The following is a 21,951-nucleotide window of genomic DNA, read 5'->3' as shown; positions in this document are numbered from 1 at the left end:
AGAAGAGCAAAATATAATATTTAATGTAAAACCAACACATTATTTCAAGTTCAGGTTTTTTTTTTTTCTTTCTTTTTTTCTGACATTCCTATAACCTTGCTTTTAGATTTGTGTATTCCCTAACAAATATTCAGTATGTCCTTTTTGGTCTACCAATTTCTACTTTTGTAACCTTAAATTCTGGCAGTCCCCTTGTCTTCTGGTTGTCTTACTTTCTTACACTTAGAAACCTGGGACACGGGAGGATCTAGCGGTGGCTGAGCCAAGGTCCAGTAAGGTTCAGATGATCAAGATCCTGGGCAGAACACGTGCACATGTCTGGATTCGGGGTTGCAGAGCACTGGTCTTCAGTATGCTTAAGAACAACCTGTATGTCAGCACCCAGCCAGGCTGAAATCATCAATTTTAACCCATGTGGATGGACATATGGGAGCAGAAAAAATACCCAACATCAAAATGAAGCACACAGGGACTAGGAAACTCACCAGAGGGTCAGATGAATTGTTCCTGTAAGCCACGGGTAGATGACTAAAATGAAAAAGGGTGGGAGAGCACTAGAATTGGCGTTTTGAGAACCCCAGACTCCTCCTTAATCTTCTATGACATCCAGGCTTCTGACTTCACCAACTCCCAACTCTGTATCTTGCCAGGAAGGTTCTTCTGCCTAGTTCCAGTGGGTAGTTTTGAATGTCCAGGTTATTGTTGATGGTTCCTCACTTTGAAAATGCTGGACTTTCTGGATTTCCATGACACCTCATCCCCCCAGGTGGCTCCTGGTTGCTTTGGTTCTTAACTTATTATTATTCTTGTTTGCCTTCTTGTATAGTATTCCTCAAGGTCAGATAGTCTCATTTCCCCAGCTCTGCTTCCTGTACTATCCATGCTTACCATTTCATTTTTCCACTAGACAAATTAATCATGTCATGTGATTTATCAAATAATGGTAAGAAAATTCCCATCTTTCTGAAACACACAAAACACTGCCTAACTTTATCTCTAAAAATGTCTTTTTTTCTTTAATTCTTTTTTTTCTCCTTTTCTTCCTATAGCTGGCATTACAATAGATGCTCAATTAATACTTATTGAGTGGATATATGAGGATTTAGCTACGTGAACATTTGTATATGCAACACAGAATATGATACAGCTATATATGTCATTAAAAATATTTCTAAGCACACATTATGAATCACTAGAAGCCAAAACATCTGGCCAATTTGGCTGGAAAATTTTTAACAATGCGTAAGTATAGTTTATCTATATTATGCAAATACTAGGATGTCTGGGCTTCTGTGGAATTGATTGGGTATTTTGGCACAGTGTAGGCTCAGCCAGACCAGCATTGATCTCTTCCAGGGACACATTAAGTCTCTGAATTGAGCATATGTCTCACTGATTTCTAGAATTAAGCATAAGTATAAACTCTGAATGGTTGTGATCATTTTAATCGGTTCAGTCATTTCCAAAATGTTATTAGCGACACATGTTTATTCATAGAGATCAGCACACATTTCCTGGCTCTTTAGTATGAAGACACCAACATAAATTGAAAATATTCACACAGAAGATGGTACAGCTAAGTTACAACTTCGCGAAACTCAGACATTGTGCAAAATATAAAATACAAATATATTAACTATTTTGACATCTTCTATAGTAACCATTTGTTGCTATCAGCAAAAATCTTCAGGAAATTACCAAAGTAATGTTTCAGTTTCTCTTAAAAAATTTTACCAGGTCAATCAACCATGGAATGAAACTGTGCCTCTCCAGTTCTCTCTTCTTGGTTCTCAGTTATTAGCAGCAAGGGCAGAAACAACTGAGATTAGAACAATAGAGACTTATTCCAATTTCCCACAACCAGTTTGAATGTAGTTCTCCAAAAGGAAAGATAAAAGCAGAACAATTAGAAAAAAAGAACTGAATATGAAATTACTGAAGCATGTCTGGGTTAGGATGCAGCTATCTCTTTTACAAAAACCAGCATCTGGGCTCCAGCTCATAATAGCCAGAGGAAACAGAAGGGACACTTTCAGTTGGCCATGAATATGCTCCAAAAAGTATATATACCATTATTTTATTTATAGAAGACTATAATATGTATGTCAATTCAGGGGTGGAAAGGAAGAACTGGAATTATTTATGACCTATGGAGGCATAATACTGTTTTGTGTGCAAATTCACAAAAGAGTAGTAAAAGCCTAAGTATAAATATTACAAAGCATGCTGGGTTGGTTCAGTCTGCAGTTTTTCTTGTTAGAATTTGACACATGCTTTGTCTCATAGCTCCTTCCTGTACATCTCCAAATATAGAGAAAAGAGTGAAGACTTTCAGTATTTGATCTGTTTCACTTTAAATGGCTTTTAACAGACAGATGTCTTCTATTCAAGAAGTAAGTAAGAAGAAATGCTCAGGTCTATGGGTATAAAAATCAGAAAATCACTATGGGACATGGTGGCTTAATACCAGCAGAAACCAGCAGGTCTCTGTGAGTTTTAGACCAGCCTGATCTACATAGCAAGTTCCAGGCCAGCCAAAGCTACATAGTGAGAGTCTGTCTCAAAACAAAACAAAAACAAGCAAACAACAACAAAATTACCCTTCAATATTTTCATAAAAACTCAAATACTGTTGGTTTGGTCTACATGCTCCACAATACTCTTGGCTTCTGTTTGGCTTCAGAACCTGTTGCAAACAGATAAATCCTGGACATAGGGTTTTTCCATTTGTTTCTTTTAAAAGCTATGGTAGAGTTAGACCAGCTAACAGAACTTTAAATGCATGTGCTCTGTCTAGATGGAGAAAAGGAAGATGCTCATAAGAATAGGTGCTTTGCTGGGGCTCTGAGCTCAAGGGACTCTCCACTTGGGTTCTGGTCCTTGTTGCACCTCACCTCTGCATAGCTTCTCAGAGCCAAAGTATTAATCACTGAGATTAATGTGATGCTGATATCTGAATAAATAATTGTAAAAGGTAATTTTGATTATCAGTGACTTGTTCCTTCTGTGCTGATTTTGTAGCCGTTTCCTTTATGTAAGAAGCAAAGCTATGCTACGAAAAACTAGAATCACAGGAACGGTTTGAAACTGCATGTCAGTCTAGAAACACTCCATCCCTCAGCACCACTCAGCAATTGGTTTCCTGTTTCCCTGTCAAGGCAGTCTTCCTGATTTTGAATTTCAGAGGAAGACTCAGAAGTATGGTGTAAAGGGGGCATTCTCACCTATGTAACCATTTTTAATGACCCTGGACTCAACTTTTACAATATAAGACGTATCTATTTTTTGGATAGTTACAATTATGCTTCACAGTGCATTTATTTTTAGCATCAAAAAATTATGAGGGTGTCAGGAACTTGAAATTTCTGCCCTTTCCTGAAATTGCACACGTAGGTTAATTCTGTCCCGAGGAAATTTGTTTGATCATTTTCAATTACGGTGCTCAGTAGAGAAAAGGTTAAAGATGAACCGATTTCCTCTGAGGCTATTGGTTGAAGATGTACTCAGACATGCACTTGTTGCTAACTGGAAGAAGGAAGAGAGGACTTACATTCTGTTTGCCCACGATGTTGTCGAAAGGCAGTTCTGGGCTCCAGGATCCTTCTGTGAACGTTGCCGCACTGTTTCTCCTGTCTGAACAGCTCACCGACTCCTTGACTATGTCTTCAGGCAAGGATAGCAAACTTTCCTCGGGCTGCTTAATCAAATAGGTCTCTATATTGTGCTTCCTCAAGAATTCATTCCTCTCTTTACCATGGCCCTCTTCCACATTATAGTCACCATTGAGGCAATCCAGCGTGGCTTTGGAGATGTGAATCCTCCTGTTCATACAGAGAAGGGATCATTGCAGTTCTTCATGCTGCCCAATTATGGCTGTACATAGGATACTGCTACCACACATTCTTGAGGACAAATTTGTCCCAATCAGAAGTGGAAAGAAAAACCAAATGAAAAGAAACTAGAAGTCCTTCATCCAAGGGCACTGTAGCCTCACACAAATGGCCCGGATGATGATCACAATGAAGAACCTATTTTGGCTTTTCCTGTTACTGTCAATGAGAGACCAAAAAGATTAAAAATTAGCAGCTATTATTAATTAAGGCCTGAACTAGGTGGGTGGAGAAGTCCAGTAATGCCCTGAGGGGAAGGACTGCCTTACTGCATTCTTTCCCCACCCACTAGAGATAACAGTTGCTAGGAAACTGGCCCATCCCCCTAGGGAGGGACACCAGGTCATTATGGTCTGGGCACCTTCCTATAGCTAATCAATTCAAAATGTAGCATCTTGACCAATAGATGCTTGCCAGGCAGGAATTGCCCCTGCCTTGGGCATGCTGGGATGGACCAGAATCTTTAAATCATCCAACTAACCTGGGCACGCAGCTCCCACCGCTTTGGTGGTGGGTGTTGTGGCCCAAGCTGCAGCTTGTAGTTTACAATAAAAAGACCCTCATGTGTTTTGCAATGGAGTCGATTCCTGTAGATCTTTTGGGGGCTTTCGAACTGGGTGCAACAGTCAACACTCTCTATGAACCAGAAATTTATTTCAATGGGACTGGCTATACTGGAGGAAGAAATCATATGGAATTCCAAGTATAACTAAATCATCTCAGAGTGTGGCTCTCTTACTCTCTCAGAGCTTGCCCTGTCAATTCACATTTTATGTATCTGTACCTTATTTGTCCAACTTATTTACAATTATCTTATGAACAAGGTTCAGTTTTGTAAGTCCACAGGGATACATGGAACACCCTTTTTAGAAAATTACTGGAGGATGTGATTTGCCTTCTAATATGTATTGAAAGGAGAAGGGAGCAACATGCAAGATGAAAGCTGTCAGGGTTCACTCACAAACTAAGTTAACTCATGTAGCTCACAGTCCACGTCTTTTTTATTCAGATTAAATAATATGTGACTTGATTTAGACTCAAGCTCCATTTGTGGCAGCCTCACACTGTCATTCCTTATCAGGAAGAAAGATATTTTCTCTTCTCATAACTGTCTGACTAAAAGTCAGGCACTTACTCTGCTGTGTTGTGGTCTGTGAAGAAAAGCAAAACTGAGAATTTTGTTGCTTGATTGATCGGTTTCAACTCTGACTCTTCCATTTTCTAGCTAGAAGACTTTGGAAGAGATGAATTAACTTTTCTGAGTCTATTTGTCTTCCACAAACATGGCAAAGGTAACAGACCCACCTCATACTCTTATTGTGAATATACAAGAGTTGGATTGTGTAAGTCAAGGCACTTTACAGAACACCATACAGCAAGGACAACACATACTTTAAATTGTTTGTATTCTTTAAAATGCCAAGGTGATCTCACTGTGATACATCCCATGCCTTCTTAAATCAGACTCTCAGAAGCCTGACTTCTTAATGAGGCCTCTGTCACTGATTCAGCCATTCAAAGTCCATAGTCAGAAACGCCTTCATTCCTGGCCCCATGCTGTGTTCAGCTATTCAAGCAATTGTCATTTCTTTCAATTCAGCATATGATTGCAGGCTTGTTAAATGTGTCCTACTTCCGGGTTTAGCTTAAAAGTTTGCTAAGCCTACTCTGTGCTCCTCTGAGTAAATGAATGAATGGATGCATAATTATTTGTTTGGGTTTTGTGATTCCAAAAGCAGACTATTCAAATAAACAATGAAGAATTCTTTTATTTTTAAATGTCAGGAGTTTTTAGGCATGCACTGTACTTTCAGTAAAACCTCTGCTTCCCCTTCTGACCATTTAACATATTCTGCCAAATTCCTTGCTTTCTGGAGAGAATAGTTCATTGCAGAAACAAACAAAACTGCAGATGATGCCTTTCTGCCCACTTAGGGCACATTCTCTACATTTTCCACACTTCTTGATTTCAAGTTCAAGATAATCAAGCAAATGTGTGGAAACAGCTTGGGTTCTCTTGAGACACCTGCTAAAATAAATCCAACGTGTTTCCATGGTATCTTACCTGAAAGTACAGAAACTCATCTCCCGCAAAGCAGGAGCCTGGAGCTGCTCTCTAAAGTCAAGATTTAGACACAGCCTTTTTCTCCTAGGCAAAGTGAGCTTCCTAGGAGAATTTTGTAAAGCCCGATGGCTGACTTCCTTTTTGAAATAGCTTTAATAAATACCAACTTTCCTTGGCATTTTATCTGGATTTTACATTGTGTTCAGAGGGGCTGATACTTGCCTACGTTAAGTCAGTATTCTGTTTTTAGTAGCGAGAGGGATCCTAGCCCTTATTTAATACCATTTCTTCTATCAAAGTTTTGATCAGAATACACTGGGATGCTTGTGATAGTAACTAGGGTTCTGATCTTTCCCTTTGAAGGTCTTTGCTGTTAGCCTGAGCTGTGAAGTGAGACATCTTCAGAGATGATGGTCCAGTGACTTTGTTTTCCTCTAAAAGCTCGAATCTGTGCTTAGAGAACAGTCTCGTGTGTTGCGTGTCAGGTAAACCCGCCGTTTTCTTATGATATAGTTATGGTGGTCATGATAGCAAATGCAATCTCAGGATCTTGTATTTTTCTTACCTAAATACTATTTTTGCAGCCAAAAGTTTGCTTGTCCCCATTAATATATTTGTATGCTTTTCTTCCTCCCACAGACTTAGGTAACTAGCAGTTCCCCCTTACCTCTCTCTTTCTCTCTTTCCTTCTCCTTCCATTATCTCTCCCTTTCTTTTTTCATTCCCCATCACTCCCTCTCTGTCTCTATCTCTGTATGTCTGTCTTTTTTTTCTCCTTCTGCAGATGGTAAGGCTAGCCTAAGGATAATGAATAATACACAATGCCCTATCACAGTAGCAGTGTTAGTTGCTTTCCAATACACTACCACACTTGGAGAGTTCAGTACCAACTACTCTTGCCAATCAGAGTTGGAATGCAGATGAGTTTTCAGAGAAAGAGCTGAAGTTTTGGAATGGAGCCCGCAATCATGTGTATATATTGTTGTCCAATAGGATTTAATCCTAGCTGCCCTTTAGAATTGATTTAAAAATTTAAGATTGATCTTACACGGATTTCACTCTAAATGACCAGACCAAAATGAGTATCTTATAATGCTATGATTCTAATATGTAGCTAAGTCAAAGGACCAATGTTTAGCAAGACAGAGACATAAAAGCCTCATCAGCCTTGTTGCCTCATGGTTTTGTTTTTTTTTTTTTTTTGTTTGTTTGTTTGTTTTTGTCATCTCAGAACTATTTTCTTAGAATTTTCAGGCCAGTACTGCACAATGCCTTAACATCTGACCTCCTGAATAACTGCTTCCTGGATTTCTATCTCTGAACTCTGTACACAGAAAACCTTGTATCACAAAGTCAGACAATGAAAAAGTTAGGCAAGAAAGGGCTTCGCTTCGCTTTGCTTACCCAGGGATTCCTCCAGATTCGAGTTTGTTTGCAATATCCACGTCCCAAGACCAGACATCAAATTGCCATTTCCTCAGACCCAACACGCCACATAGCACAGAGCCTGAATGGATTCCAATTCGCATATCAACATCATGCTTTGTTCTGGATCTCACATACCTGTTGACAGGTGATGGAGAAACAAGTTGATTAGGCCAGGATGACCATCACTGTGTCTAGATGGCAAAACCAGAACTGTCTACTCCATAAATTTATCTCTTACTTACTCAAATGCCACTTCTCTCATGAAACTTTCTGAGTTCCCCAATAACTGAAAATCCTTAGATTTGAGCCATACTTTTCAATGCTCTTATTAACTTTTCCCTCCAAACTTATTTGTTTGTTTATTTATTTGCTTATTTATTTATTTGAAACAGGGTTTCTCTATTACACAGAGCCCTGGACTCTTTGTAGACCAAGTAGTTTCAAACTCACAGAGAGTCGCCTGCCTCTGCCTCCCGAGTTCTGGGATTCCCAAACCTATTTTTTAACTATTTTTTTAAAATAAATCCACTGCTATGAAGATTATATTTAAAAGTGGAAGTTTGAATATGATTGCTTGTTTACAGGAATCTTGTTGTCAAATCCAGTTTATCAAAATCTTTGCATTAAATGTCTGTAACTTGGCTTAAAACAATATTTAAAATAAAGAGCTTTGGTGATGGAGTCTGAGCCCATTTACTAACGATAGAAAAATGCATTGTTTTCTAAGAAGATTGTAAAAATAACTAATGGATGCCAAGGAAGAAGAAAGTTTACCAGACAGAATTACATGGTGCTTTGTTATAACTGATTAATCAAGCATCCCTATTCTTAAAGTTGCAATGTTTTTTGAATACCGTCAGCTGTTGGTTGTTCTCATTCTTCCTTGGACCAAGGTCAGGGACCAGCCTGCTCCTGGATAAAGAATCTCAGAGGACATTTGTGATAATCATGTTTAGGTCTGAGACAGTAGGTTCAGCCTCTTGTTGTTGGAGAAAGATTTCAACAAGTGCAAGCATCACTGGACCATTTAACCAGTGTAATCCCAAACATTTCAGCATAAATTATATTATCCTGGCTGATAAACCATCTGTCTAAATTTACATCTTTCTCACTCATGATTGTCACTATGGCTTAAGGATTAGGATCATGTATTCTCACACCAATCTATTGGGTTTATGTATTACTCTGCTCATATCTGGCTGCACTCCCTTGGGAAGTTATTTGATTGGTTTTTAATCCTTTTTCCTGCAACTCTAAGGTGTGAATAGTAACAGAATTTTCAAGATTAAGTGAGAAGAGGGGTGTGGAGAGAACGGCTGGAATACTAAGGACAGCTTGGTTTCTGATTGCAGAGGAGCACCCTGCACCTAGGAAAGGAACTGGCTTTCCTGTGGCCACAGTGTCAATAGGCAGGATTCCAGCACTGAACTGAGAATGCTAATGCCTGATGTGACCTCCTGGGCTGACCTAGAGGTTCAGTGATTGTAAAATGAGGCCATGCCTGTGTTGTTGTGAGCCCTAAAGGGGATAACAGATGTTAAAGCGATTTGCCAATGAATATGAAGGGAGTATTATACAGCATGCTGTGCTAATGTCATTAGGTAATTAACACTATGCAGGAATGCACTGGAGTGTCCTAATGAAAAGAGAAATTTTTCATTTTCTTCTGCAAGATGAAAGTCAGAAGGACACTTAATATTTCCTTACCTTGTTGCCTCTATTTTGTTATATCAGAGATCTGATTTAAGTAAAAGCTAAGAATAAAACTATGCAAAAGTAATGAATAATGCATAGCACAGATACTCTTTACAAAGAACCATCAATACACTGTTTTCAGACCAGCTCTTGACGGAGGTGTGTACAGCTTGTTAATTCAAAACGATGCTATGGGCAGCACATGTCCTCTCCTATAGAGGACCCACAGGCATGTTGTGATGTGTCCTATCAGCCATAATGAAGAGACAGTGATCCCAGCTCTCCTGTATCATCAACATCCATGCCCTCTTTCTTCTCCATCAACTGGAGGCTCAGGAGGCAGGAACTGTTCATGTTTAGTTAGCAGAGCACTTAGCACATACGAATCGAATCATCTGTACTCAACACAGCTCCCTGGCTTTCTTGCTTCACACCACTGTGGCTGTCTGAAGAGGAACTAAGGGTCCAGAGGAACTGCTGAGGTGTCTTAGGCCTGGTGGTTGGGAGAGGGTGTGACCCTCCAAACCTGCTCCCTTCTGTTATAGCATGATGGACTCTATTCCTCACGGTAGACTTCTATTTAAGACTTATTTTAAACAAAAACTCTCTCTCTCTCTTTTTAACTTTCTTTTTTTCCTTCAATTTTATTTTTATTTCTTTTAATATGAGTTACAGTTTATTAACTTTGTATCCCAGATGTATCCCGCTCCCTCATTCTCTCCCAATCCCACCCTCCCTTCCTCATCTCCTCCCTGCCACTTTCCAAGTCCACTGATTGGGGAGGACCTCCTCCCCTTTTATCTGACCCTGGTTTATCAGGTATCTTCAGGACTGGCTGCAAAGTCCTCCTCTGTGGCCTAGCAGGGCTGCTTCTCCCTCCGGGGGTGGGGGGGTGGGGGGTGGTGTCAAAGAGCCAGCCAATGAGTTCATGTCAGAAATAGTCCCTCTTCCTCTTACTAGGGAAACCCACTTGGAGACTGAGCTACCATGGGCTACATCTGAGCAGAGGTTCTAGGTTATATCCATACATGGTCCTTGCTTGGACAAACAGTCTCATAAAAGACCCCTGTGCCCAGATATATTTGGTCCTTGTGGAGCTCTTGTCCTTTCCAGGTCATACTAACTCCCCCTTCTTTCATGATTCCCTGCACTCTGCTGAAGGTTTGGTTATGAGTCTCAGTATCTGCTTTGATACACTGCTAGGTAGAGTCTTTCTCAGACAATTAGGAATAGTGCTTCCTCAAGATCCAGCTATACCACTCCTAGGCATATATCCAAAAGATGCTCAAGTATACAACAAGGACATTTGCTCAAACATGTTTGTAGCAACTTTATTTGTCATAGCCAGAAACTGGAAACAACCCAGATGTCCATCAACGGAGGAATGGATACAGAAATTGTGGTACTTTTACACAATGGAATACTACTCAGCAATAAAAAACAAGGAAATCATAAAATATGCAGGCAAATGGTGGGATCTAGAAAAGATTATTCTGAGTGAGGTATCCCAGAAGCAGAAAGACACACATGGTATATACTCACTTATATAGACCTATAAGATATGATAAACATACTGAAATCTATACACCTAAAGAAGATAAACAAGAAAGAGTACCAAGGGTAAGATGATCAATCAGAAAAACAAATGGGATGGACACTGGATGTGGGAGAAAACAAGTAACAGGACAGGAGCCTACCACAGAGGGCCTCTGAAAGACTCTACCTAACAAAAACTCTCTTAATAGTAATAGCTATTATTACTGTTGGTCAGTTCTGTGGACAAATAACTTCGTAATCACTTTGGGCATATCTTGTGATATAGTTATTAAGAGGAAATGGTATAGTTGTATTGAAAAGGAAAAAAATCTAAGATTTTTTTTTCTAAAAAATCTTTAGAATTTTTTCTTTCAATTTAAGCACTTCAAATGATCCTTTTTTTAAAGAAAGATTAATCAATCTATAGAAGTTGCTGGTGGTGTGACAAGAATGAGGTGGTAGCCATTGATTTGTAAACTAAACTCTCTCCTCTTGAATAAACAGGTGTGTAAAGAGACTAAGTTGGGCAAAGCATCCCTTGTTGAAGAAGGACTCTGGCTAAGATGCTCAATCCCCATTCAGAAAGGCAAAGAAGATGGACATCAGAAGAAGGAGAAAACAGGGAACAGGACAGGAGGCTACCACAGAGGGCCTCTGAAAGGCTCTACCCTGCAAGGTATTGAGGCAAATGCTGAGACTCATAGCCAAACTTTGGGCAGAGTGCAGGGAATCATATGAAAGAAGTAGGAGATAGTAAGACCTGCAGAGGACAGGAGCTCCACAAGGAGAGCAACAGATCCAAAAAGTTTGAGCACAGGGGTCTTTTCTGAAACTGATACTCCAACCAAGGACCATTCATGGAGATGGCCTGGAACCCCTGCACAGATGTAGCCCATGGCAGTTCAGTGTCCAAGTGGCTTCCATAGTAAGGGGAAGAGAAACTGACTCTGATAGGAACTGATTGGCCTTCTCTTTGATCACCTCCCCCTGAGGGGGAAGCAGCTTTACCAGGCCACAGAGGAAGACAATGCAAGCCATTCCTGATGAGTCCTGATAGACTAGAATCAGAGGGAAGGGGAGGAGGATCTCCCTTATCAATGGACTGGGGGAGAGGCACGGCTGGGGAAGAGGGAGGGAGAGTGAGATTGGGAGGAGAAAAAGGAAGGAGGTACAGGGGGATACAAAGTGAACAAACTGTAATTAATAATAACAATAACAACCAAAGAAGAAGAAAAAAAGCATCTCTTGTTATGATGGGGTGAAGAACATCAGCTCCGTGGGTTTGGGATAGACATTGAACTTCCATCAGCCCATGTACTTGCTTCGTTTTGCTGTGAGGCACAGAAAGTGCAGTGAAGCTTGTCAGGCACTCCAACTCACTAGCTGTGGGCCTTAGGACAGTGCCACTAATCTCTTATTATTTTTTTCTTTTCCCACAGAAGTAATGGAAGAAAAGATGAGGCCTCTACAAGGCTGTAAATATGGTTTGTAAGATCACAAGTGGAAAATTCTTAGCCTATTTCATGCTAAACACTGTATTAACTATTGCTAATATCTGTAAATGACAACAATTTATAATTGTGTTTATAATCAGACCAATACAAAGTTATGAACTAATGACTCCAGTTACTCATTTCTGCTAAAGTGATGTCTATATCTCCCCTACTTACATAACAAGAGCCTCAACCATCCTGGGCAAAATGTCAGCCGAACAGAGTTACACATAGAGGCACAATCTGACTGCATTCCAGGCACCCAGGAGAAACAGTGCCTTTAACTCTCCAGAGGAGATGAAGGCAGGGAAGAGAGCTCATTAGGGAGGTAAGCTACATTTGCTAAGGGATGTGGAATCTTCACACTGACCTCCTGTCATTACCAGCAGTATTTTACAAACGATGAAAAAGAGTCATAAAAAGCATATTGTATAAGGTTGAATTTCATGTCATATCTGCAGGCCTGGTTACAGAGCTCCATTTCTCCTGCCCTGCATGATTTCTTGTCAAGTGTGAAAAGAAGAATCTGGATTGCTGGGTTCTGAGTTGGCTCAGTATAATACACAGACAATGCATCTTCTACCAATAAACTCCTAGATGCAATAGGGCTTATGAAAGATGACAGATACCCTTCGATAGAGCTGCTGAGTTTGCTGAGGTGCTTCAGGAGGGGTGGGGCTCTCATCACGGTGGCCATGGAGCCAGCTGGACACTGCCTTCAACTCTGAACCATTGTTCGGCCTCTACTGGACCTCAGCATGCCTGATGAAATAGGCATTTTAATTTTTTTTTTTTGTCTCTTGAAGGTCTTATAAGCCACTCTGTCTTATCCTAGTGTAGACCTTGTAATTTGTGCCCCATTTAACATTTTTACATTGACATCCACAGTGTTGCAAAAATGTTGATGCAGGTGTTATGAAAGACCATTTTACAGATGAGAAAATGGAGGCTCTGGCAGAATTAGATATACTTATTACCATTCATCTTATCCTCATAGCCATCCCTGCACTACACATGGAGTTCAGCCATCTGTTTGGTCAAGTGTCAAAGATATCTGCCACCACTGGTGTTGACCCAAGCAAACAAGCTTTGTTGTATATTTATAGAGCTTGCTTTTGGATGATGCATTCTTTTCACAGCTAAGAAAGCCAGAGCTGAGAGCGATGAAGGCTCACTCATGGTCCTGCAGTTTCCCAAGCGATGGAGTTCACACACTCATGATGCTGCTACCTAAGCCGAGTGTAGGCTACACACTTCATCTCTGTGTTGCTTTAGTGTTGGGGTTGATCTAGAGCCACCATGTATTCAGATGTTGCTTGACCCCTGGAATTATTACTCTTCTACAAGCAAATACTCAGGTAACCTTACCTCCCCCCCAATTACCCCTGACTGGTCAATAAAGTGCTGACACTGGGCTGGGTGGGAGAGAGGGGGTGGAGTGAATGTTTGTAGGCTTAGAAGAGAGACAGGTACAGGCGAGAAGGCAGAGTCGCCGTGGGGTAGGTAAAGAAGCACATGGCTGAGAGGACTAGTTCTGAGGATCAGCGTAGAGAGAAGCAGCTCAGATGAAAAGCATGAGCAAGTGTTTTTGTGATATTGGTATGGGATGTGAGTCTGGGAAGTAAGGATAGCTTACTTAGAGATAACATTGCCTATTCCAGTGTTTAGACATATTAAAAATCTAGCAGGTGTCTGTCTTTTATTAATATAATAGCGGGTTCAATAAATAAATGCCATAATAACTGAAAGGGTTAAATAGTAGGTACTAATGATCCATATTCCACAGTGCTTTAGCATCACAGTTCTGCTTCTGAGAGAGGAGAGGCAATGGGGAAAGTCTCACATTGAATTTCTCTTTGAAGCCAGATGGTCCTGGAAGGGCAAAGTAGGAGCAATGATCCATTCATTTCTCTCCCTGTTCTTGAAGATGTGTGGCACTCTCTCACCTTATGGATACTCTGAGAGACTTAGTCAGGGTGGTTGTATACCCAAGTTAGCATTCCCTGGTTAAGATAGCTTATGAAAATAGGGTCAAGTTAGCATTCCTTTGTTAAGATATAAATCAGCCAATTAAAATAGGGTATTCTGGATACTTAATTTCTATCAAGAAATAGGATAAACTCAGTGACGTGAAAGGGAGATTTGTGTGGGAAGAGATAACACTGATAGCTAATATTATTTCTTTTCTGATGCCTCTTAATATTAATATCCTTCCTTTTCCAAACTGTCCGTTCCCCTTGCTGGGAGCCTTGTGTTTGCCACAGTAGAAGCCATTCAGTATACCCTTGTAGGTCACATTGAACATTCAGCATGGCCACAGTATTTCCACTTAAAGCCTTAAAACTTTCTGAGTTAAGAACACAGTTTCTTACAGGCAAACCTGGAATGCTTTGTAGAATTATATTTTGCAAGGTGCACTGGATAATATCCAAAGATAAATACATGTTATTTTTCTATGAATTTATATATGTATTAGTCGGCTCATGATGCTGTAACAAGATGACTCAGACAGGATCCACAAACAAGAGATTTAATCCTTACAGTTCAGGAGGCCAGTTGTTAGAGTTTCAGCTTAGGGGACTGCAGGGTAGGCCTCCTGTTTTGCAGATGGCAGCTTTCTTGCTGTAGGCTGATATGATGGGGAGACTGGATCAATGGCTCTCCAGAATGGATTCTTCTAAGGGCACTAGTTCATCAGCACAAATCTATTTTGATCAAACTAGCTCCTAGAAGCCCCAACTCCGGGCACAACCATATTGGAGATTTAGCCTTCAGTATGTGCTCAAGAGGCTGGAGTAAGACAAATTCAGCATGCCCTAGTGTGTTTTCTTAAGTAGTAAAACCCATTTTGGAAATCATATTATAAATTATATTTTTTTATAATAGATGGCTTCCATTGTTATTCATCTTACAAATTTCTTAATACTTTTTCCTTTATAGCCATGAAAATGACTGTAATCAAACTTTTACAAAATACAAATAGTGACTTACAGCTTTATGAGAGGTGTAGCTTTAAAAATTAGGGAGAATGGAGCAAACAGTGCACATGTCTGTCCTAAGAACGAGGATCAAACTCTTCTGTTAGACACTTCAGATCCAAGTGTATCCCACACATCATACGACTCAGGGGCTGTCCCCCAAAGACCTGTTTAATAAGATTGTGAGGAACCTGCCAGCACTTCATAGTTAAACTGGTACGGTGATGTAGTCTAAACCTCAGTCTTGCCTTAGATATAACCCTGGATCAGACAGAGTGTGGTAAGTATTGAGCAAGGATCAAAGATCAAAGATCACTAATCCATTATTTATTCTAACTCATATGTGCCCACCAACATGATAATACATGCACACACACATGAAGACATGCATGCGTGCACACACACACACACACACACACACACACACACACACACACTCACACACACACAATGTAGGTTGTGATGGGATATGTGTAGGACAGAGCTGAAACAAGGCTCCAATTCTGAATAAGAATTTCCTGATATTTAATTGGTTCTGTCTGTGAGGACTGATGTGGCCTCTCTCACACCCCACTGAACACTGAATTTGAGGGTCAACCCAGTGTGATGCTGAGAAATGTCTCACAGATGTTTCTGGGGAAAAGACTATAAATTATAAATTTATAAATTTTCCGCTTTCTGTGATGTAAACATTCTTCTCCTGTCTGCTTGGAAGTTTCCAATTTGATGTCAACTGGCACATAAAATTCCTGCAAGTTTATGAACTTGTTTCTGTCAACAGGCAGGAGCTGGCCTAACCTATCATTGTTTAAAGGGCCTGACCTTTAAACCTGATGAGTTCCTTATTCAACTCTGTGATTACTGTAATTTATTTGAAGCTTGGAATAGACATTATAGGCCCTGTCTACTTGCTGCCTTGGTTCCTTGTGCTCTGCTCGCTTCTGTTGACTCAGAAAGCTACATTCTCTGTAAAAACAAAATTATTTACCCTACATGTAGTTCTCTCTGTTATCCCATGTATACTTCTTCAAAGTCACAACACTTCCCTGTGCCAGGCACTACTAATACAAACTATGGCGTCTAGTGGCTTCCCATTTTTCTACCCTACAGGTGTAACAGAATTGTTCTAACATCTTTCCTGCCTCTGGGCTCATGTCCTTGGTCCTGCCACTGGCAAGCTGTGTGTCCTCTGTCTGGAGACTGTTTGCTTGTTTATTAATCCTATCAGAGCTCCAGTTCACTTTGAAACTAAAGAAAAAAATATAGTTTCTCATATGGTTTCTGAATTAATGGAAGTAAGGTATGAAGGTTGTTTAGTGTACTACTTGCTGATGAGCAGTCCCTCAGCAGTACTTTCATTGAGTAGAGTACCAGACAGGTGCTGAACAGCACTCAAATGGCTGCATCTTAACCGGAGTAACGGTTTATGACTGTGATTAGATGGCTAACCTCAATCATCAATTTGATTGATTAATTAGTTAATTAATTAATTTTCTAGCCCAGGGTATTAGTGAGATACTCTCTTGGGTATTTCCAGTGATGATTAATTGAGGAGATACGTCCTGAATGTGGGTGACATCCTCCCATGTGCTGGGACCCCACACTGAATAACAAGGAAAAACCTAGCTAAGCACCAGAATTCATCTCTTTCTGCTTCCTGATCTGCCCAGATAAAGTGGATAGCACCACTTTATCTGGGCAGATCAGGATCCTGGCACCATGTTTTGCCAGGCATGATGGATTGACAAATACACCTTTCTTCCCCTTCACCCTTCCATTCTGTCAGGTGTTTCATCTGAGTGATGAGAAAAGCAATAATGCAGCCATAGTTAGTGATGTTTTTGAGGCAGAAGGGAGAGAGACACAGATAGAGAGAAAAGGCAGATATGTGTGTGTGTGTGTGAGAGAAAGAGAGAGAGAAGGAGGAGGAAAGAGAGAAACTGAGGGATGTAGAGAGGAAGAGAAAAATAGACAGAAGAAATCAGAGAAGAAGGAGTGGGGGCAGAAAGAGGAGGAAAGAAGAAGCAGAGATATAGACAGGAAAGGGTGTGGAGAGGAGGCTTCAGAATTCTTGCTTATGTGATGAGAAACAATGATTCCAGCTCTTCAGTCCTTGCCTTACTGTATTGCTTGGCAGAACAATCCTGCCACGAGGATTAGGACCTTTGCTCTAAATAACTGCTGGGAAAAGACTGTTCCTACTTGGCATCCCAGAGTAATTCCTGTGGCTTTTTAGCAATTGCACTGAAAAGACTCTGCTCTGCAAATTTCATTAAGAATCATCAAGGACACTTTTTATAGATAGTTAATAAATGTATTGCAGAGAAAAGAGCCCGGTGTCAACCCTGGCATTTCCTGAGATAATAAGGATCCCCAGAATAGATACAGGGTGTCAGGAGGAGCCACCTGGAGCCACTTTTCAATCTATGCAATAGAAACTATTATCGAAACCTATTTCAATTAATTTACTTTTATGAACAAATATGCATGAGATGCTACTGAATGCTTCATTATAAACAAAGTTAAATGCATCCACTGTCCCCTAATTAACTATCTAACAGCTTGTTTTTAAAATCAAGTGTTTTTAATGGAATGTGTCTGCCATAGCATTATTTTTGATTAGGTCTAATTCTCATGTTTTTCTTGGATGTTTACTGAGGTTTTTCATTAACTGCTATTTTTTTTTTTTTCAGGAATGGATATGAAGTCGCCTAAGTCATTCATTGATCTCTTAGGTATCAGTAGCAGATTCTGAGTGTTGGCATTGACTGAATACATGTAGGGCTAAGAGGCAGACAGTATATTGGGTTATGGCTATGAATGGCTCCAGAGAGAGGGGGAAGGAAGAGAGAGAGGAACTTATTTCCAGGGCATCCATCAGTTGGCATGAGGCCACTCAGCAGCACTAGCTGTCTATGGCTGATGATTCTGACAGTCGTTAATACTACTCTGTCCAGTGCGTACTGTAGCCACACAGAGTGATTCAATATTTTGTCTGCCATGCCCACTTAACTCCTAGAGATTTTTATGACATAAGAAACTAACATACACAAAACTTTTCCTCAGTGCTTGACATGCTCTAAACATTCATTGAACTAAATTAAATATTATTATTTTAAAAGTGCTGGATAAAAGGTACCATAAAGGAATGGATCCTGTAAATATGTTGAGGCAAATTTCTACTACCCAAACTCAGTCCAATCTGTAAGAGTCTATTAGAAGTATTTATTTTTTTGAAAATCTTGTTTATTTATTATATATACAATATCTACACGTATGCCTTCACATCAGAATGGGGCACTAGATCTTATTACAGATGGTTGTGAGCCACCATGTGGTTGCTAGGAATTGAACTCAGGATCTCTGGAAGAACAGGCAGTGTGCTCTTAACTTCTGAGCCATTCCCCCAGCTCTTATTAGAAGTATTTCTGTGGTGCTCAGCTGCTAAAAATGCAGAGTGTTCTGGTAAAATATCAGTTCCCAGCAGCCATGTTATGATTGAGCATAACTCCAGCTATTGGGCAACTGACTATCTCTCCAAGATGTCCTGAGTACTTGTATTCAAATGTGCTTAAAACCCACATATAATTTAAAATAGAACAAATGTCAAAAACATTTCTGTTAGCTAGGTACGCTGGAGAACGCTTATAATCCCAGCACTCAGGAAGCAGAGGCAGGCCGATCTCTGTGAGATCGAGGCCAGCCTGGTCTACAAAGCAAGTCCAGGACATCCGAGGCTACACAGAGAAACCCTATCATGAAAAAAAAAAAAGAAAAACAAAAACCAAAAACTTTTTTTTCTGTTATGCCAACATGCATGTTATCTATTTATCTATTTGAGTTTTAAAAGGAACAATGGTGTTGGAATGCAGTGATCTCTATTTTGCATGGTGGCAGACACAGGAGTCTAAGTTAAGTCATCCATCTATGCCCACACATCTAGTAAGAGGCAGAAATGGGAACAAATGGGATCTGCTACTGCAAATCTAGAGCTATCCCCTTCATCCAACATGTGCCTTGTAAATCACTTCTCTTTCAAGGAATATTAGCTACAATCACATCTAGCAACAAAAAGCATCTTCAATGAAGTGTAATCCTGACCAAAATTCTCAAAAAATATCAATTAAAACATAAACATAATATCATGATAGATACTTAAGTGTTGTTCTTTAGCTGCCAATAAGGGGCCAACTTCAAGTGTTACTACTCTTTTCTATTTATTTTAAATCCATTTCCTTATGCCTTGTTCCTTTTGGTCCTAAGCTGGTAGAAAATTATCTCTAAACTCTTTCTTTCACCTAGGTTCAGCTGGTAAGAAAGTTCATATCAACAACTATCTCTTAATATCTGGTTTGGGCTCTGTCATGTTTCCACAGTGTTGGTGACTTCATATTTCCTGTAGCATATGCCCCAGTGTGTTTTGTATTAATCCCATTTTTTTTTGAGTTTAGAATACTAGTGGCCAAAGGGCACTCTTTATTGATTGGCACACTCACACATGTATTCATAAGCACACTGCACAAATATGCCAATACAGCTTTGCTTGTGGACACATCTCGTGTGTTGCATCTGTCTATATGCATACATAGACATGCAGACACATACATACATACATACATACTTACATACATATATACAACTTTTACCATTCTTTTTTCTGGTTATTTTATTATTATTAATACGGTTTATTCACTTTATATCCCAGCTGTAGCTCCCTCCCTCCTCCTCTCCCAACCCCACCCTCCTTACCTCTTCACCCATGCTCTCCCCTGATTGTTACAATGGCATCTGTTTCCAAGAAAAAAAAGTTTGATTTTTTTTTGTGTGTGTGTGGTTGTTATTGTTTTAAAAGGCCTACTGTGCAGTTACCTTGGTAAATGCAGATGATGGATTAATGATTAATTGTTTTTCTCAGTTTTTCTTTTACCAGTAGAAATTTATAGTAATACATTTTGATTACACGTATGAGTTAAAAAGAAAAAAAAAAACCACACACACACACCTGATTATATTACCTGCCAATTAAAATGCAGGACCAATTTTCTTTTAAATAGTGGGTTTAGGAAAAAAAAAATGGGCCACGCACTGCTTGGAAAGGGTCAACAGAAAGTTGAATTGGAGGGGTTGTATATATACCAAATTGGGAACTCATCGACAGGAGAATGTTCCAGGGAGGAGGATAACTTCGGAGTGATATCCCTACTGCAACAATCTTGCATCAGTGATGTCGTTTGTTGGGTGTGCCTAGATCCCAAGCAGGCACTTCTATCCATATGTGCACACGTCTCTCACCACCACTTTCCCAGTTTCTGAGGACACCCTGAGTCACAGGGTGGCAGCCACTGCCACCTTAGCTTGAGTAAATGGAGAAAACAAATATCAAAAACAAATTTGGGTCCAGGGTACAAAATCACAGTTCTATCTTTAGTGGTTTCTAACAAAAGTGCAAGGAGTTTGGGGAACTGGAACTATAAGAGCCAGAGAGCTCTTAGTACTGTATTAGTATTGGTATTGGTATTAGTACTAGAGGTCAGATTACAGCTTTATGGAGTTGTGTCTTTCATTCATCTTTATGTGGGCTCCAGGAATTGAACTCAGATCATCAGCCTTGCAGGGTAGCACCATTAGCCACTGAGATATTTAACCAGTTCTCCCACAATTAGTTATATAGTGTTGGCTCTTGCCTACTGTGAATGTTTAAAATCCATTTTATTATATTTTATTTCTTGCTTTTATTAACAGACACAGTTGTATGCACTTACTGTATAAAACATTGCTTTGAATTATATATGCATCGTGGAATGATTAGACCTAGCTAATTGGCATGTTTTACCTTATGTAGTTTTCATTCTTGTCATAAGAATACTTCTAAAAGCATTTTTCAAGATACTATAGATAACTGATTGTAGCACAACAGTGTACAAGGTTTCTCAAATTTCTGCCCTTGCACTACAAATGTCCAACTGCTGTTCTATTTTTTGCTTCTGCAAGATCAATTTTCTCAGATACCACATTTATGAAACTCTACAGCATTTGTTTTTTGATTTCTGACTTATTTTACCTAATCCAATGTCTTTCAGACTTATCTATATTGTTAAAAATCACAGAAAAATCTTTCTTTTTTATGGTTCAAATAGTCAATCTCTCTGTGTGTGTGTGTATGTGTGTATCAATCACATTTATGTTAAGTTTGTACCTATGTACATTTTCCAATTGGGCAACACACTCAATCACACACACCTTTCTGTTGGAACAAGTACTTTGAGGTAGAATAAAACAAATGTGTCATGTGCAAGAGATAAGTTGGTAAGGAGTAACAAATTCTTGAAAAAAGCTGGTAACTTGGACTTTCTTTTATGCACACGGAAATGTGAGTATTTTCAGCAGTTATCTCCCAGAGCAAAATGCTTGTCAGTAGGAGTGGAGATTCTAGAAGCCTGAGCCAATTACAACCACAGTTTGCCTAAATCCAGCGCTCCTATTCATTCCTCTGTGCAATGATTTCTTGTTAACTGAAGAATTAATGCTGGACCTCAAGTCTCCTACATTATAATCAAGAAGTTCTTTGGGTATTAATAGGCTCTGAGTCATGCAGTTAAAAAAAATACATATGCAACCAACGTGTCTTATCCTAACAAGTAAAAATGTTACTTAATGAAAGAACGAAAGAGAATGCCCTTGAATCATTTCAACTTGTCTAAGTTTTACTTTACACTGCCCAACTCTTAAGCTCTACAAAGGCCTTAAATTGGCCATTAAAAGGACCAGGGACAAGATTCTCTGTAGAAAGAAAAATGAGAGCGAACTGAGCATGATTAGTACTTTGATGTGCTGTCTCTACCGCATGTCTTCGGCTTACGAACAAA

General features: G+C 39.7%; 1 protein-coding gene across 3 annotated transcripts in view; it reads right to left on the bottom strand.

Moving 5' to 3' along the window:
• The window catches only part of Adcy8 (adenylate cyclase 8), a 212,622-nt gene that overhangs the window by 89,378 nt on the left and 101,293 nt on the right, over positions 1-21,951 (bottom strand). For all 3 annotated transcript variants that reach the window (XM_055626672.1, XM_055626673.1, XM_055626674.1), the window contains exons 6-7: positions 7,360-7,518; positions 3,551-3,821 (exon numbers count right to left, since the gene is read on the bottom strand). In XM_055626672.1, the coding sequence (XP_055482647.1) occupies positions 3,551-3,821; positions 7,360-7,518 (430 nt within the window). The remainder of the gene's footprint in view (positions 1-3,550; positions 3,822-7,359; positions 7,519-21,951) is intronic.

Source organism: Psammomys obesus, unplaced genomic scaffold, assembly GCF_907164565.1.
Source record: "Psammomys obesus unplaced genomic scaffold, mPsaObe1.curated_primary_1811, whole genome shotgun sequence".
Classification (NCBI taxonomy): domain Eukaryota; kingdom Metazoa; phylum Chordata; class Mammalia; order Rodentia; family Muridae; genus Psammomys; species Psammomys obesus.
This window is presented reverse-complemented; position numbering and strand designations above follow the sequence as displayed.